General features: G+C 33.7%; 1 protein-coding gene across 1 annotated transcript; it reads right to left on the bottom strand.

Moving 5' to 3' along the window:
- Positions 1-23,279: 23,279 nt before the first annotated feature.
- LOC109810701 (myosin-binding protein 2) lies at positions 23,280-27,281 on the bottom strand. The gene is made up of 4 exons (XM_020374238.3): positions 25,736-27,281; positions 25,482-25,616; positions 24,003-25,219; positions 23,280-23,905 (listed from the first exon to the last, which is right to left on the bottom strand). Exons 1-3 carry the CDS (start codon positions 27,108-27,110, stop codon positions 24,036-24,038), a joined length of 2,694 nt encoding a protein of 897 aa, XP_020229827.1. The 5' UTR covers positions 27,111-27,281; the 3' UTR covers positions 23,280-23,905; positions 24,003-24,035.
- Between the last annotated feature and the right edge of the window lie 716 nt (positions 27,282-27,997).

The following is a 27,997-nucleotide window of genomic DNA, read 5'->3' on the forward strand; positions in this document are numbered from 1 at the left end:
AATACTATAAAATAACCCCAACAGGTTCATGAACATCTTTCAACGCATAAATCCCAAAAGTCTACAACATACTCAATTGGCACACACGGAACATGTGACACCCTTACTACCCCAACACATATACTGTAACTTTACAAATAAATGTTTAAATTTCGGTAAAAAGGGTTCACATGAGAAACTTCAAAAATCGTTCTTCAATAACCACAATATTAAAGATTTAGAAAATGAAACACAAAAGTTTACAAATTATTTTCAAAATGATATTTACAATTCCAAATCCATATAAAAATTCTGTACTAAAAGTCCTTTGCCTCGATGTCACAATATCAGAGCATACCCCCAATTTAACTGTTGGCATTCTAGATGCCACTCGCAACCAGATCTTCCTCACCTAAAACATCCACAAAATTGTACGGTGAGAAAAGAAAACATCTATATGTAAAGTACATACAAACACACAACATATCACCTCATTATAACTCGATACTTAACAAAATATTCATAATCATTTCAATGTATCATAACTTTATCAATCGCGCATCATCATCATGTCACCATTCGCAATCACAACAATCATCACAAATCTTGCAATCAACCCTATGCCAAGGTCACGCCTATAGCATCTCTTGCCCAAGGCCGTGCCACCCCCGACATAAGTATTAATTGTCTCACATATCCCACCCTATGCCAAGGGTACACTCGTCCCAGAAATATCACCTACCCAGGGTTCATATCATCCCTAATCATCCAGGGGTACGTTCGTCCCTGAAGCATCACCTACCCAGGGTTTGTATCATCCCTGATCATCCAGGAGTACGCTCGTCCCTGAAGCATCACCTATCCAGGGTTCGTATCATCCCTGATCATCTAGGAGTACGCTCGTCCCTAAAGCATCACCTACCCAGGGTTCGTATCATCCCTGATCATCTAGGAGTACGCTCGTCCCTGAAGCATCACCTACCCAGGGTTCGTATCATCCCTGATCATCCAAGAGTATGCTCGTCCCTAAAGCATCACCTACCCAGGGTTCGTATCACCCCTGATCATTCTTGTGAGGGACCACAAACACATCGTAATCACATTCATACAACATCTCATCTCATATCACAATTACATATCACATATACAATTCCATATCACTTACTCAACAGATAAGTCCAACAAAATAAGGGTTTACACACCCCTTAAGCAAATTCACATCTAGATCATCACTTCTTATCAAGTAATATAACATTCATAAATTAATATAATAATTAATGGAATTACACATTTAACATAATCTTAACATAAATAGTAAAATCCCCAATTGTTCCAAAACCTAACTCACAGGCACTTTTCTACAATTTCGTTCTCTCTCCCAGATCATCATTCTTACAAATTAAATATATATTTCTAATCCTCAACACATAAAGAATCTAATGGAATCATTAATTCCTCAAATAGAAATAATCCAATTTTTCCAAAACCTAACTTGCAGACACTTTTCTATAATTTCGTTCTCTCTTCCAGAGCATCATTTTTACAAATTAATCATATATTTGTAGTCCTAAATATATACAGAATAACATAAGACCAATAATTCTCCAAACAAAAATAATTATAAAATTACTCATAATCCTACGAGCTTCCTCTTCTACCCAATTCCCTCATGTAACTTTGCATACAAATAATCCCCTTTTCCCCCGTACCTGGATAAACAGCAGTTGAACTAAAACAGGAATCTCTTGGTCTCCTCCTCTAAGTGCCCCTTGGTCTTCAAAGAGAAGAAGAGGGAAAGAAGAGAGAAAAGAAGAGAATAGGGAGAGAGAATGAGAGATGTGTGAAAATGAGAGGTAAGGGCACTATTTATAGGATTTCAGGCTCATCTACCCAGAACTGCCCGTTTCAAAAGTGGAACGCCCGTTCTGGACCCTTCAAATCTACACAAATTTTTGAACTAGAACGGTCCGTTCCAAAACCAGAACGGCTCGTTCTCAAACCCAGCAGAACGGCCCGTTCTCCCTTTGGAACGGCCCGTTCTCCAAACCAGAATGGTCCGTTTTGCTTCTCTAATTTTGGGCATTTTACCTATTCCGGAACGGCCCGTTTCACTTTTGAAACGGCCCGTTCCGGGCAACGAATTGGGCCTATGGCCTAGTAAAAATTGGGCTATTATTATACTCCCCTCCTTTATGAAATTTCGTCCCCGAAATTTTTGCAATGGTAGACTCCTCGCTTCTTACTTTCTAATTATTATGCAACCTCACTACCTTATTGATATACAACTCTATCAATTTCACCAAAAGATATCTAAGGGCAAAACAATTAAACTTGGCAAGCCTATCCACTAAAACACAAATAAAATCAACCTCTTAAGCATCTCAGACAAACCTACAATTAAGGTCTATCCACTCATCATCTTACTTCCAAAATGGGACGTCTAAGTGCTACAAAAATTCCTAAAGACTTCTAGCATACTAAACACGAGTATACAATTTCTATACTCCTCTCTTCACCTTAGGTCACTTCACTTCCGCTGCGCTACTCTGATACATCCTCCTAAGGTCCCGATACATCTCATTAGCTCCTAAATATATATTAAGAGTACTGTTATGTCCTTCCTCTAAAATCATCTTCCTTAATTCAAGGTTACTAAGCACCCAAGTTTGTTTTTGCACCTCAAAACAACGTCGATTTCTACTCATAAATGGTTATCTATACTTCTACCAATCTTCTCCACTTGGTTCCCTAAGAAAGGATCTGACTCCTAGGCTTCTCTAATCTCATCCATTAATTCACTAGTCACTTTCAACATAATCAATTCAATGCTCCTAAGGATAATCTCACACACCAAGCATAAGTCTTTAAATTCTTCAATCAAATCCAATCCTTAAATCATCAAAAATGATATATCAGAGGTCATCATAATCAAGGCATCTGCCACAATATTAGTTTTACTTCTATGATCATTTCTAAAGATCAAGTACCTAAGCGTAAGTACACTCGGTATTCATATCAGATCTCTAATTTCACCACTCCATCTACACCCAAGTCATACTCTTATCCATCACCTTATCCTATAGCCTTATATCTTGTCACCAAAATGAATCAACTAATTATGCTTCTCCAATTTCCTTCAACAATCCATTTGTTACTCAAGTCATACTTAATCTCACACTACTAAAGGTAACTTTATAAGCCCAACTTAAGTCTCTAATTTGAGCCAAAAGGATTCATCTCTCTAATCATAAGGGAAGATAAATATAAAGGTTTCTACACAAAACATCGGTCACCACAATAGCTATACTCAATTAACAACTAAGTTTGAAATATTAGTCCTCTAGAAATTAAACTATCTCTTTTGTCACATAATTAACTCCTTCAGTCAACAGATAATTAAGGCTCTAACTATTAATAAATACCTCAAGTTTAGAATCATATAGGCAGTGTCTCTAAATATTAAAACTGCTAACTTAAAAAAAATCATAGGTAAGGTAATTCCTCTAATGAGTTTTCAATTGCCTAGAATCATAAATTACTACCTTTCCTTCTTGCATCCAAATTCATCTTATAAGTACTACTATATACCGCAAAAGGTTTACTAAAATCCAATAATATTAACACTAGTCAATCTTGCCTTAAGAGTTGGAACTACTCTCATACTTACTATCCCACATAAAGACAATACTCCTCCTAGTGAATGTAGTTAAGGGCAATGTTATCTTAGAAATTCCTTCAATAAATCTCCAATAATAATAAGTTAACCTCATAAAACTTTTATCCTCGCTAACTGGCTTAGATATCTCCCCACTTAAACATAACCTCTACCTGAGACAGATCCATGTTTACCTCAACTGGAATTTACTGGAACTAGAAAACTTATCTCATACAATAAAAGAATAATAATAAAATAAAATAGTAATACTTAGATAACTTAACATACAACCGTCTTGGATATATCTTCACCCTCAACTACAATATGCTCATATCACACTCTAAGATCAATCTCACTAACCATACAACATTCACCAATTGATCCCTAAGGTCATCCATCCACATATCAACATACATGCATATTAAATCATATTAGAATACCTTCAAATATACCATCCATAAACATGTACATGAACAACCTTTACCACATAGCATCATACAACCTTAAACAACCTCTCGATCCACTTAAAAACACCCCAAAACATCTTAACAAATCAATTATTATCCTTGCATTGCCTAACGATTCAAAAATATCACGACACCATACATATCCTTTCAACAACGATCAAAGAAAATGATACCTAGAGATTTATACTCATCCAAATAATTTCAAACCTATCTCAAAAGAAAACTGAGAGAATAAACTACAACTCTTATGAAGACATAAGATTCCAAAAAGAAATCATCTTCTTAGCTAAAAAATTCAAAAATCACCACAAATGTATTCTAATCACCCAAAGCATTCAGAACTGAAGTTCTAGACCTACGTTTTATCTTATTCTAATTGCATTGGAAGATAATATCCCAAGCCACAACTTTCATGAAGATCACAAAATCTAATTCTATCAATACTATACTCATACTGATACAACAAAACTGCAACGAAAATATCCCCTATACCATACAGCAATAGTGTACTAACATTCAACAAAATACCTCAACCACTCACTCTTTTCCACCTTAAACTCATATTCAAGCTTTCCACTACAATCCTAACCCAAAACAGCTCACATATTCAGTATAAAGGACTTAGAATAAAATTCACATATTACCTAAACCATAAAAGGTTAACATGTAAGCACCAATACTTAAGGAAATTACCAACGTTCCTACCTCTCATTAAATATCAAAACTCAAATTCTCAGATACCACCTCCTTGGATTCAATCGCTACCTCTATAGATTCCAAAATTCCATTAATTGTAAACTCTTGACAAATCAATGTCTCACCCAAATCTAAGGTCTCAATAATTTCTAGTTGATTATCAAGGCTTTGTCCGTACTATTGGTACATATGATCACCATACGAGGGATACTACTCAACCACTACTTCTTACGTAAGCAAGAAGTATCAAACAAATAAGCAATCATGAGAATAACAAAGAACAATCAAAAATAGCATCATCAAGTTATATCATGTCTATCAGACAAATCCTGAGAACACAATGCACACAAATAAATAAACAACAACATAATCAATCATCACATTAGCACATCCATAAGTTCAACAATCAACTCATCACATTATTAATCTACCAAACAAGCATAATAGACTCATAACTCACGACCGATTGGATCAACTTGACTCTGATACCACTAAATGTGACACCCTTACTACCCCAACACATATACTGTAACTTTACAAATAAATGTTTAAATTTCGGTAAAAAGGGTTCACATGAGAAACTTCAAAAATCGTTCTTCAATAACCACAATATTAAAGATTTAGAAAATGAAACACAAAAGTTTACAAATTATTTTCAAAATGATATTTACAATTCCAAATCCATATAAAAATATTGTCCTAAAAGTCCTCTGCCCTGATGTCACAATATCAGAGCATACCCCCAATTTAACTGTTGGCATTCTAGATGCCACTCGCAGCCAGATCTTCCTCACCTAAAACATCCACAAAATTGTACGGTGAGAAAAGAAAACATCTATATGTAAAGTACATACAAACACACAACATATCATCTCATTATAACTCGATACTTAACAAAATATTCATAAACATTTCAATGTATCATAACTTTATCAATCGCGCATCATCATCACGTCACCATTCGCAATCACAAAAATCATCACAAATCTTGCAATCAACCCTATGCCAAGGTCACGCCTATAGCATCTCTTGCCCAAGGTCGTGCCACCCCCAACATAAGTATTAATTATCTCACACATCCCACCCTATGCCAAGGGTACACTCATCCCAGAAATATCACCTACCCAGGGTTTGTATCATCCCTAATCATCCAGGGGTACGTTCATCCCTGAAGCATCACCTACCCAGGGTTCGTATCATCCCTGATCATCCAGGAGTACGCTCGTCCCTGAAGCATCACCTACCCAGGGTTCGTATCATCCCTGATCATCCAGGAGTACGCTCGTCCCTGAAGCATCACCTACTCAGGGTTCGTATCATCCCTGATCATTCGTGTGAGGGACCACAAACACATCGTAATCACATTCATACAACATCTCATCTCATATCACAATTACATATCACATATACAATTCCATATCACTTACTCAACAGATAAGTCCAACAAAATAAGGGTTTACACACCCCTTAAGCAAATTCACATCTAGATCATCACTTCTTATCAAGTAATATAACATTCATAAATTAATATAATAATTAATGGAATTACACATTTAACATAATCTTAACATAAATAGTAAAATCCCCAATTGTTCCAAAACCTAACTCACAGGCACTTTTCTACAATTTCGTTCTCTCTCCCAGATCATCATTCTTACAAATTAAATATATATTTCTAATCCTCAACACATACAGAATCTAATGGAATCATTAATTCCTCAAATAGAGATAATCCAATTTTTCCAAAACCTAACTTACATGCACTTTTCTATAATTTCGTTCTCTCTTCCAGAGCATCATTTTTACAAATTAATCATATATTCGAAGTCCTAAATATATACAGAATAACATAAGACCAATAATTCTCCAAACAGAAATAATTATAAAATTACTCATAATCCTACGAGCTTCCTCTTCTACCCAATTCCCTCATGTAACTTTGCATACAAATAATCCCCTTTTCCCCCGTACCTGGATAAACAACAGTTGAACTAAAACAGGAATCTCTTGGTCTCCTCCTCTAAGTGCCCCTTGGTTTTCAGAGAGAAGAAGAGGGAAAGAAGAGAGAACAGAAGAGAATAGGGAGAGAGAATGAGAGATGTGTGAAAATGAGAGGGGAAGGCGCTATTTATAGGATTTCAGGCTCATCTACCCGGAACAACCCGTTCCAAAAGTGGAACGCCCGTTCTGGACCCTTCAAATCTACGCAAATTTTTGAACTGGAACGACCCGTTCCAAAACCAGAACAGCTCGTTCTCAATCCCAGCAGAACGGTCCATTCTCCCTCTAGAACGGCCCGTTCTCCAAACTAGAACGGCCCGTTCTGCTTCTCCAATTTTGGGCATTTTACTTATTTCGGAACGGCCCATTTCACTTTTGAAACGGCCCGTTCCGGGCAACGAATTGGGCCTACGGCCTAGTAAAAATTGGGCTGTTACAAAACATCCAGTATTAGTAAATCTAGAATTATGGGATATTAATCCTTCCATACTTTTTATTTTAATAAATAAACTCTAGAAAAACGCTTCTACCTAATTGGCAACAACAATTTGGTTATCCTGCAACTGCAATTTGGCTACCTAAACCATATTTTACTACAATTTCTATAATTAAAATATAACTAAAGCTGGAATTGCAATTTAAATTAAGGGAATAAATACATCACAAAAATTATTGCCAAAAGCTATCAGGAAAGACTCGATGCCAAATGTAGAAAAAGTTTAACACATTTCTTTCATTCTCCCGTTAATTCTCAAATGTGACTTAAACGAAGTGCAATTCTCAAATGCGACTTAAACGAAGTGTAATGAAAAGCAAGAGCTTACAAAATGTGCAGCGAAAAGCAAAATGGAGAGGAACTTACCAAAGTGTAGTGAACGCACGATGCGTTCGCAATTCTTATAGGGATTTACGAAATGTGGTTGTTGCAAGGGCAAACTTAACAGTAGAGAGGGATTACGCAATGCTCAGAGGAACAACAACACCCTAAGGGTTTATGGTTGTGAGCAAATGCAAAGTGTTGGCGTTAATGAAATGTGAATAAATTCAAATGCTTAGGTTTAAGGTTGGGAGCATAATGAAATGCAGGAAAAAATGTAAGAAAATGGCGCGCTAAAACGGGATTTTTTGTTTAGGATAAATTGATAGAATAAAGGGGAGACGATCGACCACCAAAAAAAGGTGGGAATTAAAAAATTAACGTATTAATTATATATATATATATATATATATATATATATATTTATATGAAGAATTTTACGGGGGTTTATGCTAAACCCCATTAATTTACTTGGGGTTTTCATAAAATCCCTTGTAATTTAACTAAGGTTAATAAAACCCTCGATAATTGTATACATTCCTGGGGGTTAAGCTAACCCCAGTTAAATAACCCTCGTTAAAAACAATAATTCTTGTAGTGAAAACCCTTATTCCTTCCACCACCATACCATTTGATCATAACACTATGAATCAACCATCTATCCATCACCTTTTCATTTTCATTTTCTTGTACATTACCTATTAGTATTTGCTTTATGTATACATATGTTTGTCTTGCTTCTCTCTCCCTCTTTCTCATGTTCAAGATGTTCTAGTGCAAACCTCAACCTCTTGTATAGACCCTCAAGTCCATAACATTATCTCATAAATGAAGACATGGTTACTAACTATTGTCGTAGCCTTGAACAAGTCCATTTGTTAGCAATGATGCTCTGATTGCCTTTATCACAAGTTGCTCAACAAGTTCTAGTATGACCTTAGCTCAAATGATAATGATTCATCCTTGGACTAGTTTTTGTTGGGACCAAAAGAGATAGTAAGTAAGCAAAAGATGAGTATTTCCTCTTGACTTTGAGGCTTCATCTTAGGGGGAGCTTCTCTTGATTTTCTAAACTCGATGACAATTTATACACTACATGATCTTTATTACATATGCTTGATATTATACTTTGATATGATCATGATTATATGCCTTGTATGAATACACACAATATATATATATATATATATATATATATATATATATATATATGAACTTTATCAAACATGCTTGTTAAAAATGAACATGGCTAGATCTTCTGAGCTTAAAACTATGTTTTTCAAAAATTAATAATAATAACTCTTAAAATACACAAAGAAACACAAATAATTTATCACTAAAATAGAGTTCAATTTTCTTTATTTTCACGTCCAAAACATTTTTAAATATGCTCCACTAAATTTTCTTGAAAGTGACAATGTATTTTCTTTTGATGCATATGTGCTCTCCCTTCTAAATATATTCTAAAGCTTTCATGATGTCCATTAAAAGCTTCAGGTGTTGAAACATCATTACTTAGACTATTGTATGAACAATCAAAATTGACATCATACTCTTCTCTACAATTTTCTTTTCATTTTATAATTTAGTTTACATCCAAGCCAAGTCCTTTTCGCCCATCTTTTATAATCACATTATACAATATTATGAATGCACCCATTATTTATTTCAATGTATCCATGCTCCAAAATTGAGTTAGACCATATAAACGTAATTGAAGCACTCCAAAAGTTCTTTCATCTTTTCTTGTTGTTTCTTGATATTGGACAAACAATTTTATTTTCTAGTGGTTTTGGGATTTTTTTTTTACAAATGTAGCTCATTCTAGATAAATATAATTTTCTAAATAATATCCCATGTTGTATGTTGTTTCATTTATTGTAAATTGTACCTCAGGAGCTTTCCTTTGCAAAACTTCATTAAGTACATTAGATTGGTTAAAGACATTGATATCATTATTTGAACTAACAACACCAAAGTATGCATGTCATATCCACGTCATGCAACACCATTGCTTCTAAGATAATAGTTGGTTTGCCATGATTTTCTCTTTGATATTGGCCTTTCCATGTTGTAGCACAATTTTTTCATTCCTAGTGCATACAATCAATGGCTACCTAGCAGACTAGGAAAATCAAGTGCATCTCCGATTTTTAATAGATGTTCATTGTCATTGTTCTTGGGTCTTCTCAAGGTACTTAGTCCCAAATACCTCATTGATTCCTTGGAAACACTTTTTTGTAAGCATTCGACTGTAATGGTTTCACCAATGTGCACATACTCATCCATGCTATTTGTCGATTATCCATAAGCCAATTGTGACACCCTCTATCCCATATGCATATATTCAATTATTTAAAAATCATAGGTTTGAAAAAGACTTCACTATTAACTAAAAATGTGAGCAAAATGTGCCACATTTGAAATCCATTATCTAAGAACCAAAACCAAAATAAACAATGACAAGAAAAACAAGGGAATGAGAACATATCTTACTCTGACTACCGTGTAGGAAAAGTCGGGTAGCCACACGCATACAAATACATAATATATAGTTAAAGCATTATTAACAATCTATAAGTATTATTAACAGATAATGTGAACTGATTTAAATAATCAAATTATTTGATTATAAATAAATTATATTTCTAAACAATTATAAATATATGCACCAATTTAATTATTCAAAGTATCTGATTCAAAATAAAAAAAATAGAGGAAAAAAGAAAGGCTAATATCACTGTCGAGTAAACTGAAGACAAAAACTCTCCATATTGTTATGCTTCCCAAGAAACAATTCAAGCAAATAATAATAATGATAATAAAAAAGCAGTAAAAAATAAATGTAGAGTAAATTCAAATCCAAGCAAATATCAAATTACGTTAGTGTGAAGCAAATGATTTGGCATAAAAGTCCAATAATATTTCAGTCACCCTTGGATGTAAGACTTTTCTATATTCTATACTCGATTTTACTTTTATTATTATTTTCGGTAGTTGCTCAAAATTTTTTTTCCAAGTATGTGCCTAAAATCAAATTATTAGGAAATTTGTTCGCACAATCTTCATCTAGAAAATTAAGAGAATCGGGCTATACTTCAAATTATCTTTGTCTCTTTGAGTTCATGTTGGTGTTTCTCAATTTACTCTTTAGTTAAGTTTTAATAATACACTAATGCTACAAATTGTTAATCAATTAAGATTTTTAAATTAATTATTATAAAAAATAATAAATTTAACGATTAACCATTTATATGATAATATAAAAAATTTGTACCCATATCAAATATTGAAATCAAATAGGCATTTTATGCACAAACATATAAACATTGCAATCAACAACAAGAAATTGAGTTTCATCCCTTAAGCATAGATATACATGCAATAATAACAGGATTGTAGCCAATCCTATCATCCAACAAATAACCTACATTCCAAGGTGAGATTCTCACTCTACTTTTAACTTTATTGATGCTAAAATACAGGTTTGGGTTTCCAAGCTCCTCTCCAATAGCCTTTAGCTCTCTTCCTTCTTCAAATCACGAGATGTACAATTAGGATTTTAAACCCTAAAACCCTAAACCCCACTGACACATTTAAATAATATGTAAACCCTATATTTTATGTATCTCTCAATAAAATTCTAACCTAATTACCTCACAATTCGAATTTGAATTTATAAAGATAATTAACTACTAATATCTTATCTAACTACTTAGAATATATTGTCCCCAATTAATTACTTCTTATTATTTTAAAAGATAAATTACTTGATTATCATAAACAATTTAGTTAAAAAAAATCTTTTTTATTAACTACTCTCGTTTTCAAATTACTCCAAATTAGTTAATTAAAAATCTTATATTAATCTATTTATGAAAAAGTGGAATGTTACACCAACATCCTTATTGCAGTAGTTCACTTTTGCAATGGTGAAAGACTCGTTCTTCTAGTTGCATCATTTCATAATTGGGAATACTCATTGTTGTTAACTCCTTCGACAATGTATAGGCATACAGGCCTTCACATTTATAACCTTCGTTGGAATTGATTAAGCTATATATTGGCCTTGCAGAGAAGTAATCATTGAATAAGTGAAGATAACCTTCTTCACGATTTCTTGGAATATGAGTTCTTTTACCAACATGTTGGTTGGAGCTACCATACCTTTTTCTTCCACATGTTAATAAATTAATTTTTGAATGTGCTTGTGTTATGCTCAAATGACACTCAACTCATATTTAATAAATTTCCAATCAAGCTCATATCAAAGAATCGTAAGGATCCATTAGATGAAGGAAGGCAATAAATCTAACACAAATACAATTGAAAAAAAATAATAACTAGCGAAACAAAGTGGTGTGATTCAGAGTGGAAACAATACAACAATATATAAATAACTAATGTTATGTAATGACTTGTTTGACTCACAATGGGTAGTTTGACTCTAACGACTAGTTTGACTCCAACAATTAATTTGACTCCCAATGGTTACTTCAACTTTAATGAGACTAGTTCAACCTATGATTTTTTTCTTAATTATTTTGCTTAGATGATGGTGATACTAAATTTGTGTTTCTATCATCCCAATTGTATCCTTCGTGATGGTATCAAACTCCTTCAAAAGTAACTTGCTTTTTTTCTTTGAACTTCAGTCTCCTCAAGACATTTCAATTATTCTAATCTTGCCAATGTTTAATTCAACAACTCTTGCATTGCCTTAATCTTTGTGAGGTCAGAATTTGATTCTTTAGATTTCACTTTAGCCTCCCTTTTTCCCTTTTTTGTTCCTATTGGATGTTCTAAAGTAGATGATGATGGGTCAAATTCACAATTTGTTATTGTATTTGATTGGGATGATGATGTGTTTGTCCCCGAAGTCGATGTCTTTGTTCCTTTCAAAGAACCTCTACCATACACTACAAGCCATTTTGCCTAGTTCCTCAATTCATGCCATGCATAATCATAAGTGAATGCTTTTTTCATGATCTTGATGAACAATGGTTAAAGCATTATTAGTGATATCATCCTCAAAACTTCCACTTTTCTTCATTCAGATGGCTTGTGCGTAATACCCATCAAATTTTGAACTTCACCATTCATTTTTCTCCAACAAGCTTTTAGTGCACCTATTCCCTTTTGTTGTTCATTAACACGATTTTCATCATAGTAATTTTTTATCCTTGACTAAAAGTCATTTGCCTTTTGGTTAACCCCAACTATTGAATCCTTTGAAACTTTTAACTATGCGCTAGTGAGTAGTTTTTCTTCATCCATTGTAAACTATTGTTTCAAATTTATACAACCACTCAAGCTTATATTTTCATTGCTTGCAACATTATCCAATTTGATATGTGAAGAAAAAGAAGGAACTGAAGACTCTAGTACAAATTTTACTAGTGTTTGCACTTGTTGATCAGAGCAATTCTCACCCTACTCATTGTTGAAGCACCGCCAAACATGATGGGACTAGTTGTAAGGATCAAAAAATTCATTCCACTTTGCCCCCAGCATTACATATGGATTACCCATATATGGCAAATTTGATGGAAAGAAACTTGGGCATGGATATTGGAAAAACTTTTCCATGTTTAGATTATTTGGAGAATTTGAAGATTGAGGAGGATTTCGAATATTTTGAACATTGGAATGTTTCCAATTTGGCATCCAATTGAAGAAAAACTTAGGATTACATTGATTGGGATCTCCCTTCTGTGTATACAAAGGAAGTGATGGGTTCCTTCTCCATGAAATGACGTAGAGATGAAGGAGAGGAAGCCTTGCCCTTGATCTAGGTTCAACAAGGAAGACAAAGGTAGGTACTTGGTGAAGGAAAGGAAGTTGATGTGAGAAGGGAGGTGTTTGGGCGGAAGCTATTTAGGAGATGGTGTTTGGTGATTTAGGTTGGCTCACTCCAAGGTAGGTGGAGGCCACTCTAGGTATCACTCTCCAAGGGTGGAGAATGAAGGTAAGCTAGCCGAATTTAGCTAGGGACTAAGGATAGGGACTTGAGGCATAAGAATGCTCACTCAAATTCATATACATCCAAAGTGTTTACAAGTGGTGGGGTGTGGGGTTTTTATAGGAGGAGTTGCATTTAGGGTTGCATTTAGGGTTGTATGGCCGAAAATGCCAAGGCCAAATGCACTCCAAATGCAATGCCAAATTAACCCTAGATGCAACTTGGTGGCCAAGTTTGGAATCTATGGGTTTAGATTGGCTATAACAAGGTACATGATAAGACCATGCAACCTTTGCCCTCCACTTGGGCCTAAGCCTTTCTAACACCAAAAATAGGTCCAAACTTTGCCAAAATTTGCGTCACCTCCTCTAAAACACCTTAGCCCAAAAATTGAAAAACCCTAATTATCTAAAGCACCCCATAATACAAGGGTAAAATGGGAAATACAAGGAAAATAAGTCCTATGACTAAAATACCCCAAAATACAAGGGTAAAATTGGAATAAAGCAATAAATTCTATACTACTCAAATTAGCCATAGCCATAAACCATGTGATGGGTCTCACATGAAGTGAAGTACCAAGGATGGTCCTCCATCATACCCTCCTTCTTGAGAAGGATTTGACCTCAAATCTTTAAGCCCTTCCATTCCATTGATCCTTCAAAAGATGTGAAACCACAATTAGGGAAGTAAAAATACTAAAACTTAGCTATGCAATCCTTAAGTACACAATTTGTTGAAATGAAAGTGCTAGGGAAAGGAGAAAGCCAAAGAGGCATCACCATTTAAAAATTATTGGCCCTATGCAATTCATTCACCAAATCATCTAACTTAGGGATTGGGTGCCTTTTATGCAATGATGGCTTTTAAAAAGGTGCTCATCCTCCATTGCCATCTTTCTTTGGCACCAAAAGAAGGAGGATGGCACAAGGGTTAAGGTTCTTTTGAACCTAGCCCTTTGTCTTCAAAGGAAAAATTATTTTTTTTCTTTTCTTTTCTTTTTGTTTTTGTTTTTGCTTTTCTCTTCATCATCTTTCTTAGCCTTTAGTTTGAGTTGGTCCTCATTCACTTGAGAGGGTGATAGAGGACACCACACAAACTTCTTACCTAAGTGTTGGAAACTTATTTTATTGGTGAGGCCATCATGGATGATGTGCTTGTCAAATTGCCATGGCCTCCCAAGCAAGACATGACTAACCTCTAATGGCACTATGTCACACAAAACTTCTTCTTGATATTTGCCAATAGAGATTGGTATGCTTGCTTGTTGGTTGACTACAACACCTCTTTCCTCATTGATCCATTGCATTTTGTAAGGTTTAGGATGAGGTTTTGTAGTTAAGGCTAGCTTATCAACCAATCTAGTACTACAACAATTAGAAGTAGACCCACTATCGACAATGAGAGAACAAGTACTTTCTAAGACCTTGCATTTGGTTTGAAACAAGTTCTCTTGTTGCGATTGGTCAATTTCACTAGATTGATTGTTAAGGAGCCTTCTAACCAACAATAGGTCTCCTTCACAAGGTAAGATTTCTTCCTCGGAATCTATGGCTTCTTCTTCACTACTAGAGGAAGAAGAAGTAGCTTCATCAAGGCTACTATAGTGGTCTTGGGCTTTTAAAACCATAGTTTTCTTTGTAGGACATTGGGAAGCAATATGTCCTCTTCCAAGACACTTGAAGCACTTGATTTCACTTGACTTAGACTCTTTGGAAGGTGCTTTAAAAGATGATTTTTCTTTTTCTTTTTCTTTTTCTTCCTTGGGATAAGGTAGGGAAGAGTGGCCCTCCTTCTTAAAATTCTTGGAATAAGAGGGAGTGGATTCTTTTCGAAAAATTTTTCTTGTAAGTTGATGCTCCACTCTTGAACAAAGTTGAACTAGTTCATTTAAATCCCTATAAGGTAAAAGTTCAACTTTGTCTCTTATCTCAAGATTAAGACCACTTTGAAATCTAGAGATTGTGGTCCTCTCTTCCTCCCTAATCCCAGCCCTCATCATTAGCAACTCCATAGATTGCCTATATTCTTCCACACTAGAGGACCCTTGTTTCAATCTTTGTAGCTTGTCCATAAGCTCTCGGTCATAGTATGGAGGAATATGCCTCCTTCTTAAGGCACTACGGAGCTCATTCCAATATTGGATTGGGGGCTCATGATTTATTCTCCTTTCTTTTTCTAAGGAGGTCCACCAATACATAGCATGCCCTTGGAAGCTAAGGGTTGCTAAAGAAACCTTCCTATCTTCACTTATTCCATGGCAAGAGAAAAGTTGTTCAACTTTCATTTCCCAATCTAGATAATTTTCAACATTATCTTTGCCATGAAATGGGGGAAGAGTGATGTTAGGTTCCCTATTGGAAGACTCCCTATGTCTATGATGCCTTGGGGGTCTTTGATAGTAATCATCATTGTGATGACTACTAAAGAAGATATCACTTGGAGGTTGGGTATGGTGCCCTTCCTCCTCATGAACACTTGCATGCATATGCCCCTTTCCTCTTGAGGGTTGAGGAGAAGTGACTTTTGGTCTTGAACCACTAGCCTCTCCTCCCACAACTAATCTTTCTAGCAATCTTTTTATTTCATCATTATTCTTTTCCAACTCTTTTTCTTTTCTTCTTAATTCTTCCTCTCTTTTTATATTTTCCTCTTCTTTTTTTCTTAGGTACTCTTTCAATTCCCTAAGTTCATCCCTAACACTAGACCTAGTACTACGAGAATTATGACCATGGACACTAGAATGATCACTCATCTTTGATCAAGAAAAGGTTTTCACAAATTGTTTTCAAAAAGGGATTGAAAATGGTTTTCACAAAGAGTGAGTGATAAAAGGTTTTCACAAAAAGGTTTTCAAGGTGCAAGATAGGTAGGAAAGGCCTAAGTGCACAAAGTGAACTTTCAAGGGGAGGTGGACTACAAGGAATCACTTAATAACCAAGCCCTATCAAGTAAAAATCACTAAGCCTTTTTTACTTTTTCTTACAAAAACGAATTGGCACAATCAGAGGTGAGTGTGTGCACGTTACCCCTAGTAGGCAAAACAAGCCTTCTAAACGTAATTGCACAAAGATAAAGTCCTAAGCAATTATACTACTAAAAGCTTTAAAACATGCAAAAGGAAAGCACTTAAAACATGTTCTAGTCGAGGTCCTAGGTGAAGGTTTTCAAATCACCTTCAACTACACGAACTAAAACCAAGTTGAAGAGGTTTAGAAATGGCCAAATTACAAACCAAAAGAATGAAACTAAGGCCAAAAACAACAAAGAGGCCGAGAGAGAAAAGTAAGCAAAAAATTAGACAAAAACAAGAATTTAAGTCTTCAAACTCCTCCAATGGGGTTCCTTCACAATGAACAAACGTGTTAGACCTCTCCAAGTGTTTGTTCACTCCTTTATGTGTGGTGTAAGTCCCTCCAAAGGCTAGGCTTGGATTCGGTTCACCCCTCCACTCAAATCCACCAAAGGTGTGAAAATTGACTAGAGTGGGTTTTGACCTACAATGAAATTAAAACCAACCCAAAGCAAGAGTCCAAGAAATAAAAACTGAAAAGCACAATTAAGAAAGGCTAAACTCAAAGAGAATTTAAGATGACAAAACAAAAGAGGCCAAGAAAGACAAGCAAAAAAATTAAGACTCAATCAAAGAAAGGAAGCACACAAAGAATAATCCTAGAAAGGCACTAGAATTAGGTTAGTGTTTAGTCCACTTGATTAAGTCCTTTATGGTTTCGGTCCAGCCAAAGGAAAAGTCCCAAAATAAGGTCAAAATGTCATAAGTCCAACTCCCAAATGCATAGGTAATTGTCCAAGTCCACAAGTCTAGCAACAAGTCCTTTTTGGTCCAAGAATTTTTTTTTGTTCTATTCTTTTTCTTTCTTTTCACGGCAATTCTTTTTTAATATGTCTTGGGTCCGAATTTTTTTGTTAAATTAAGCCCATATGTTGCTTAGGTTTTGCACTTGTGGATGGTCAAAAATTAGGTTAAAATTTAGGAGAAGAAGTGATGACAAGTGGCGGTTTCTTAGAGGGACCTTAAGGAATCTTTTAGTGGAAATGGTTTTGTACTAGTTAGTACAAGTTGTTTGCACAATCTTTTTTTTTTTTTTCAGCCACCTCTTAGATTCTTTTAGGGTTCCTTTAAGCATACAAAATTAACCAAAACAAGTGGAATGCAAGGGAAAAAGTGGGCAGCAAATTATATGTATGTGCAAGGAATCATTTCACACATGGAAACTCAAAAATTACAAGGAACATGCTAGGACTATTTAGCATGCATGAATGACCTCTAAAAAGCTTCTAAATGTCACGCCCACTATCATGCAATATGGCATATATTTTGTTCATGTGTTTCATGCAAAGTGTTTGGCACATACATGGAATTTATGTAGACAAAATATAGGAAACAATAATGACAAAACTTAGGTGGATTCAAAAATCAAAAAGCATGTTTATGGCATTTTCATATGAGACTCAAGAAAAATGAAAAACATGGCAACCCTAAAAACATGGAAACCTAAAATGGCAAGGAAGGCTCACAAGGACAAGGTGTGAACCCTAAAGCTATTCGGCCACACAAAGAAAGCAAGGAGGAAGAAAATGACCGAAAGAAAAAAATAACAAAGAGAAGACTCAAAGAAGACACAAAAGTACTAGATGTTACCCTTGAAGAACCTTGGCTCTTGATACCACTTGATGGGTTCCTTCTCCATGAAATGACGTAGAGATGAAGGAGAGGAAGCCTTGCCCTTGATCTAGGTTCAACAAGGAAGACAAAGGTAGGTACTTGGTGAAGGAAAGGAAGTTGATGTGAGAAGGGAGGTGTTTGGGCGGAAGCTATTTAGGAGATGGTGTTTGGTGATTTAGGTTGGCTCACTCCAAGGTAGGTGGAGGCCACTCTAGGTATCACTCTCCAAGGGTGGAGAATGAAGGTAAGCTAGCCGAATTTAGCTAGGGACTAAGGATAGGGACTTGAGGCATAAGAATGCTCACTCAAATTCATATACATCCAAAGTGTTTACAAGTGGTGGGGTGTGGGGTTTTTATAGGAGGAGTTGCATTTAGGGTTGCATTTAGGGTTGTATGGCCGAAAATGCCAAGGCCAAATGCACTCCAAATGCAATGCCAAATTAACCCTAGATGCAACTTGGTGGCCAAGTTTGGAATCTATGGGTTTAGATTGGCTATAACAAGGTACATGATAAGACCATGCAACCTTTGCCCTCCACTTGGGCCTAAGCCTTTCTAACACCAAAAATAGGTCCAAACTTTGCCAAAATTTGCGTCACCTCCTCTAAAACACCTTAGCCCAAAAATTGAAAAACCCTAATTATCTAAAGCACCCCATAATACAAGGGTAAAATGAGAAATACAAGGAAAATAAGTCCTATGACTAAAATACCCCAAAATACAAGGGTAAAATTGGAATAAAGCAATAAATTCTATACTACTCAAATTAGCCATAGCCATAAACCATGTGATGGGTCTCACATGAAGTGAAGTACCAAGGATGGTCCTCCATCAGGAAGGTTACAAGTAGACAAAATTTAACATAATAAATAAATGCAATTGAAAAATGATTGTGTGAGAAAATATAAACAAAATTTTACAATTTATACAAATCAAATTTATTGTTCTATTAATATGTCAATAAAAACTGTAACGGTAATTTTTTCTAATCTAATTGATTGAATAATAACTATAATGGTAAAAGAAACTATTGTTTAAGCAACTTTTGCTTGTGGATTTCAAATGGAACAAGCATATGTAAAGTGAAGAAACGTCTATATTTTAAGTCAAAACGAAAGAAGATTTTTTATTCATAATAATAATATATTTTAATAACATATTTTAATATTATATTCATATCATTGACCCACAAGTTTTGAAGAGAAGCAATTCTCATTCAGCACTCTAATTTTCCAAATGGGATATAAAGCAACTACTGCTTCAATGTGCGAATTTCACTTTTTGAGATCCATATACTATTTATGCCAGAATAAAATCTGTTGTTGGAGCTACTCTAAGGGTGATTATATATTTGCCTTTTGTCCTCATTGTGCTCAAAATTTAGAATATGTGTGGCGCTTTTTTTATTGTCCAAATACAAATCAAGTTAAAAGTTTATCCCAAAATTTGTTGGTACATATTTGAACCTTAAGTACGAAATAAATTACGTTTGAAAGAGAATATTCATCTTATATATATTTACATTCCCCTTCTCAATGAGGTATAAATACTTCATACTTCATACCACAATAATATGGTTTAAAAAATTAGGAATTTCATACAACCCATTACTAGTCAAATTACGTCTAGTACAAAAGGTTTTGTTGATGTTATATTTGGCTTACTGCAAATTCTTTCCAACATTGAAAAATAGAATTTGCAAGTATCTTTTGGAGGAATAAGAAGGTGTGGAAGGATATCTCTCAAGTCTCAACCAACCCAAATTTCCATCTAAGAGGGTCCATTTATATTGGCATGAGGCTAGATAGAAAACTCCAGAGCTCCCAAGTAGACAAAATAATAGTGTAAACAATTGGTAGAAATCAGGCACGGGGTATGTAAAATGTAATGTGGGCACAACAAAGGGTAAAGTTGACCCGACCAAAGCTAAAGTTGGATTGGGGTCGAATGGGTATTCATATGTTTAAATTTAATTATCATGCTTATAGTTATAGACAAACAAAGAACATGTTTAAACAATTTAAAGTGAAAAGGAAACTTAAAAAATAATCTTATACCAAGCTCCACTAAAATCAAGTAGGGTAAAACTAGGATGACAATTTTACCTAAATCCTATGAGTATCCAAAAAATAAAAATAAAAAATAAAAAACCACAACAAGTAGGCTGAAAACCCACTTAATAAAAATGGGTTTATGGTCGAATAATCTGCAACATTACCTGCTCCATATTCACACTATATATTGACAATACTTTTATTTATTGTTATAGATGAAGGTAGTTTTCTTAAATTTAAAATTTTATTTGATATTAACTATATGAAATACCTTAACTATTTAACTATAAAACTTTATCAATAATTTTATAGTTAATAAAAAATAAAATGACATTTAATAAATTATATTAAATTAGGTATTAAATATAACTTTTACCTAATTCCTTATAAATTTTTTTGTCATGACTCTACTCTACGCATAAGGAAGATGCTGGTAGCAATAGTAAGTTTGGCTTATTATCTACACAAATAGAGTTCTTGAGTTGGGTACAAGTTTATTTCTTTTTTCCTTTTTTTCAAGCATGAATGTGGAAACAAATTTTATAATATCATACATAAACCTTTTAGAAACTCTTCTCACATCCTCCTTGGTTCTTATCATTAGAAGTAATAATGAATCGAATAAACTCAAAAATAATTAGAAACTTAATTTGATAATTAACTTATTGAACTTGGTTTATAAACAAATAAGTTAAACTTGAGTTAAAAATTAAGTTCAATATATAAATGACTTAAACTTGAATTGTGTATAATTAGACTCATTTAGTTCTTGAATCGACCTGATATATAAATATATAATTTATATAATTAATTTTTATTATTTAATTTCAACTCATTAAAATTTGAAAGAACTTTTAAAACTTAGTTATATGTTAATAATAATAAAAGAAGTGAACATTTTAAAAATTCATGATTATAAATTGATTTTTTTTATTATTTTATGCAAGGTATAGTTTTAATTTATATAGACTTTAGTTATAATTATGTTTCTTCAAAGTCGTACCTTGTAATCTTGCTATGTTAGTAGAATAAGCTATATTTTTTCTTTTAAAAAATACAATTATTTTATCTAAAATCTATTATTAAATTAAAATTTTGAAATGTATAAGATTAAAAAAAATTGAATCTTGATTCATGTGATTCAAATTAACGAGTTAAACCAAATTATTAGTGAGCTTGAACCAAGTCAAATTTGAGTAATAAAAATAAGTTCAAGTCGAATTTAAGTTGAGTTACGAGTTGAGCAAAATGTTATCAAATCGAGTTAAACTCGGTTCAATTCGACTCATTTCCAACCCTACTTATCATCATATATTGACAAAACTTTGGAAAGGTCAATCTTCAAAGTTAATTTTTAAGCATTTTATTTTATTTTTATAAACATGATCTAGACACTATCTCAAAATTGACAATTAAAAACTAATTTACACTTATATGACATAATTTTTGTTAATTAAATATTATTTTAATACTACATGAATCGATTTAAGAAGGATAAGTCGACCCCAAGACTTGTGCATACCACGTATTACTTGGTGGCACTTTTATAACATTAGGCTATCTTGCAACTTGAGTAAGGGATATAAGATGATCAACAATAGCCTTGGTCAAGTGCATGGTGTTCACGACAAAAGTGAACCTACTGTGTTACCCACAGAATGGTTTTGTCTTTACATCTTTCCCATTTCAAAATTATTTTTTGTTTTCTTGCTCTTTCTTGGAAGAATCTACAGGTTTTCTCCTAGATGAATTTTTTTAGACATGAGAAATAATTTTGAAAAAATAAACTTCTGAACCAAGAATTTGTAAGATGATATGCATCTAGGAGGCAAATATTCAACCAACCTTTTGTCTTACCCTTTTATGAAAAAAAGGAAACAAAGGTAGGCATAGAGATTCAACGTTTTTTTTAAATTTTTTGTGGAATAATACATAAAAAAGAGGAAAAATTTTATAAACAAAGTAATATTTTTTAGTATCTATATTATTGGTACAAAATAACAAAGTAGTACTATTTAGATTAGTTTATTTTTAAAAATAATAATAATTTTCTCTAAATTAATCTTTTTGAAACATGCTATAGTAGGAAGAAAATTATGCAGGTGGGTAGAGCTATGCATATTTGAGAATATATATATATATATATATATATATATATATATATATAGAGAGAGAGAGAGAGAGAGAGAGAGAGAGAGAGAGGAGGGATTCATTTATTAGGTAGACTTATTTCATTTAATAACTCATGTTCTACATTAAATTTCAATAATCTAATTATTGAATGTAAAGTTCTTAATGTATAGATCAAATCTACAAATTTTAAAAAAATTTGAAAACCATTTGATACTTCATTTCATTAATACAAAATCCTAAACATTTTATATATTGATTTGAATTAATGAAATGAAGTATCAAATAATTTTCAAATTTTTTAAAAATTTGCAAACTTAATTTATGCACTAAGAACTTTAATTTCCACAATTGGATCGTTGAAATTTGATGTAGAATATGAGTTACTGAATGAAATAAATCTAAGTAGACTTATTCTTGGAGTAAACGGATCCCTCCTTTTATATCTATATCTATATATATATATATATATATATATATATATATATATATATATATATATATAATGAGGTGTTGGATAGAATAATTGTCCAAGATTTTTGGCCTTCAAGCTAAGATATCTTAATTATGAACCCAACGTGCTTAATTATTTACCAGTCATCTGTGTGTCCAGACTAACAAAAGGAAATTATTTTATATTCAACAAATAACCAGAAATTAAGCAATCATAATATAATATATTCATTAAGAAAATAATCAAAGCTTCAAAGTCCATTCATTTAACATCTATGGTCCATGTGTTTGCTTCTTATTATCTCTCTTGTGTTGGTTTTGATCATTCATCTCTATAACAAGCTTTTCAAGTAACAGTAACCAAAGAATTTCCAAGTAATATAAACAAACACTAACTTTTTATACGATTACAAATAAATACATTATACATTTACTTTAGTGTACTCAAGTGAGTGAAGTGACTCAGCTTTTCCCACGTAGAAACAAACAAGCCTCTAAGATGCAATAATGCAAAAGATGAGAAAGAGAAAAGGAAGAGACTAATGCTATTCACCTCTTTACTCTATTATTCCCTCTTCCCCCAAAAGGTAAAAAGAAAAATGACAAAACTAGTGGCCCTCATTCTGTCTGTCTAATAAACTAAATCTTGGTACCTCTGGCACCAGAATCTTAGTTGGATTTCTCCAGCTTTGCTATCCTGGCTTTTCCACATAAAATACAAGAGCCAGGGTGGCTTCACCTTACTAGCCTAGGCATATACAATAATACCTTACCATCCTTTTCCATAAAGGTAATTATGGACACACCCCACAAAAGTCAGTTTTGTTTATAACCATTATGTCAACTTGACCATACCATGATTCTTCACTTTCCATCAAGGAACTTTAAATTATTAGGTTAAGTTGATGTGATGCATTGATGTCCACTGTCCATATCTATGAAGGGACAAAAGTGATGCTTGATTTGTAGTTTCTACATCAACTCCAACATAACATATGATATCTACAATTAGCAATACCTCAATACATCAATAAATGCTATCCTTAATTGATAAATCAGAGAAATATACTATTCTAATATAGAATGCTCAGTGTCTTACCAATTATCATTTTGGCATAATTGAGTAGACTTCTTACACAGCAATATCTCCCATGTTCCTGATTCTTTGTTCCACATTCCTGAGATCACGAAGATGTTGTAAAATTTCTTGGATAAGATCTAACCCCTTGTCCCCTTTCCCCAAGGAGCTGATACAGTGCTTTAGAAATTCTCTATCTGCTTCTAGAGCTAGTAGTCTCTCATAAACATGATCCATCTCTACTTCTACATCAAGCTTTTTCTTCTCTAATTGAACCTTCTCATCTGAACTATTTTGCAAGGAAGTAAAATCTAACTCACTACTCATTGCCCTGTTTTCTGCTTCTGTGCCAGTTGCATCAAAGAGTGGGAGAACCCTCTTGGCTTTTGTACACATTGTTTTCCTTCCATCATGATGCTTACCATTTGATAATCCGTTCACATGACCTATGTGATCATTATGATCTTGGTAACCATTTCCATTCTCTTCACAAAGATTTTCTATTGATTTATTACCATCAAAATACTCTTCTTCATAATTCAATATAGCAATCTTTTCTTCCAGCATCTTCAGTTGTTCTAGAATTAATAACCTCTCTTCCTCAAAGTTTGCCAATGATTCCTCCAAATATATAACAGCATCTTCAGGAGTGTTCCGGTTGCTAAACTCTTGATGGCTATAAGTACCATTTTCTTCCTTTGTATCTTGACTAAAATCAATAGATAGTCCATCACTATCTCTAGCATTGCTGCATGAGGGACAAGTTTTGCTTCTTATATTACTTTCCCTTCTTGACATTATCTTTTCTCTAACCTCGTATTCATGAACCTTTTTTTGATATATTTCAAGCTCCTTTTCTAGTTCAAAATTTTCTTTTTCCCTCTTTATCATAAGTTCATTCAAAAGCTGCAAAGCTTCCCGGTCATACTCAGATTGTTCTTCCATCATTCTCTCATACTGCAAAGCTTCCATCTGCATTGCAGCTTTCTCTTCCTGAAGCCTATTTATCATTGCCATTGTTTGATTTGCGGCTACTGCAGATGCACTCCTCTCTTCTTCTAGTTCTGCATATAGAGCACTTAAAGCTTTTCTTTCAGCTTTTAGTGCTGATTTCAACTTCTCAATTGTCAACTCATCACATTCTATATCACTAATGACACTTCCTTCCAATAATTCTTCTGTTCTTGATTCTCTCCCCCCAAGCAGTTGTAGCTTTTTGTGTAGTTGATACAGATTCTCTGCAGTAGTGGGTGTGTCAGGAAATGTTTCTTCTTCCATCTTATTAAGCTCCAAACATGATGTAAATGGCTATTTACAGTTAGCATACTCATAACAATGATATTGTTTTAAATTCTGCAAATTCTTTTAAGACCTAATTAGAAATTTTAAAGTAAAAAAATAAAATAAAATGAAAGAAAACAGTACAGCACATAGATATTACAAATGTTTATGGACTAGTACTAAAAGTCAAAAGAAAGGAGAAAAGCAGTTGAGACTTACCTCTATCATCTTGGACAGTAAAAGTAGTAGTGATAGAAGATGGGACTTGTATTTGTTGACTTGAATCCTCGAGAATATCTTGATATTGAGTTGAGACTTCTGCTTCTAATTCATCACCCTGCATTTGTGTTGCAACTTCAGACACCGAAGAAAAAGAAAAATATTAGAACATTGTACGCACGACAAAAAAAATAGATAAAAAATTAGAACTGGCTAGAGTAGTAAACTTATATTGATGAATAAAAGATTGCAACCTTGAGATACAGCTGAACATAACTCCCCATATCTTTTCATGTTTGTTTCAACATTGCCATTGATACCTGTGTCAACAGTTGTTTGAGCAAATTTCACTTCTTGATACTTTTGCTCCAAACTTTCTTTTTCTACAATTAATTCTAAGCTCTTCCCTCTAATCCTTAATGGAATTGACTCAGCCCCATAGGCCTCGAATGCCTTTATACACCCTGGACCTGAAGACACTGACACAGTATCCTCAAAAGTGTGCCAATTCTCAATTACAGGTTCAGGTTCTACCCCAGAATTCATATCAAAATCCAAAATAACATCTTCATCACCACTAAGCCCATCATCCCCCACCATATACATATGTTGATTTTCACGTTCTGTGGCAAAGGAGTCTCCAAATTCAACAGGAATCAAAAAGAAATCATTACCATGAATGACAAAATCCAAATGTTTGGGTGGAATTTGCTCAGTGTTCTCACTAGTGCAAGCAACTTGATGAGTGATCACTTCACAAGATCGAACATCCTTAGGAACACTAAGACTTTCCTCTCTAATTGTTTCTTCTTGCCCTTTCCCTATGCCCAAATAGAATGTGTATTTTTCACCACACACAGTTTCTTTTGCACCATCACACACAGAACAAATATTAACATCATTTGCCCCCTTTCCTCCTCCACCTGAACCCTCATCATCATCAAAAACAATAATGTCACTTCCCTTGTTTTCGACAGTGTTCCTTTCCTCTTCAAGATGATCAAGAATAAAATCATCTCCGCCATGATCTGAGTGATGATGCCCCTCGTCAATCTCTGACTCAACCCCACTTTCAGTAATCAAATTCTGTTTCTGGGTACAATCCAAAACCCTCAAAGAAGGCTTATCTCTGATCAGGTAGAACTTGCTCACATAGTTGACACCACAGCAAGAACACCTCAAAGGCTCCACCCCATTCTCAAGTACCTTGTTATTATCATCATCAGCATCATGAATCATACCCATTTGCGGCATCCATGTCTGAGACAAGTTCACAAAATTTGGGTGACATGAAGACGAACAACCCACACACATAGTTTCGGATTCAGCCAATTTTCTATGATTCAGGCAAAAACCCAGTTTGGAAATCTCAAAAGCATGAGCTTCGCACACAAGATCCCTGCAAGAGCACTTGTTATTTTCCGGCTCTATGATGTGATCAATCCTTGTGCACCATATGCAAGGTCTTTTAAGCCCAAAATAATCCACAAACTTTATGATCACATAAGAAAAAAGGGAATTCAGAAGAAGGAGGATGATCAGAATCCATTCAAGCATGGCATAGACAAGAACCAGGGTGATTTTGTTGGTGTTTCTATGCAACATGGTTGCAAACTTGTTGGTAGCCATGGAAACCTTGTTGATATGTACAAAGAATAAAAGTTTACTCAGAAAGAAGCAAAAAGATTATCAAATTGAAACCTATAAACGGAGACAGAGAACAAGGGATTTTGAAGGAAAGAGAGTTATAAGACAAGAAGACAAAATTGTAGTGTGGGGTAGAGTGTGTAATGTGTATGGGAGTGAATTGAGCCGAAGTAGAATAGGACACAGAAAAACACACCATTATAAATTTATAATTGAACATAATCTCTATTTTATTAAACATAATCTCTATCTTATATATAAGAATGTTTTTAAGAATGTTTTTTAATAAAAGAATTTGTAAAAAAAAAATTAATTTCTTATTTAATTTAATTTTTTATCATAAATATTTTATATATTAAATATTAATAATTTTAAAAAATATCAATAATAAATTTTATTATAATATAAATTATTTATCATAAGTCTAAAATATAATTTATAAATTTAAAATACTTATATATACTAATTTTAAATATATTTAAAATTTCAAACATAATATATGTATATATATGAGGATGTTCAAATGACACTTGTAACGATGTGACGGACCATCACACTTTCTATTAAAGATCAACATTTAAATGAAAGAAACATCATGCATAAAGTAAAATGTACAGAAGGTACACAACATATACAATCCCGTACATAATTATATACATCAAATAACATACAACTACAAACATCCTTTGTATCATCAGTCGAGGACTCCAAAATATGACTTCATTGGAGGAATCACACAAAACATTTGCCATCTTGCAAGCCAACCACCTGATCCTGCCTTACTCGCATACAAAGTATGCTTATCACAATTGTAACCATAAGGAAAAGAAAGGTAAGCTTACAAAAGAAACAATGTACAACAACACAAT

The sequence above is a fragment of the Cajanus cajan genome, chromosome 11 (assembly GCF_000230855.2).
Source record: "Cajanus cajan strain Asha chromosome 11, NIPB_CcT2T_4, whole genome shotgun sequence".
NCBI lineage: Eukaryota > Viridiplantae > Streptophyta > Magnoliopsida > Fabales > Fabaceae > Cajanus > Cajanus cajan.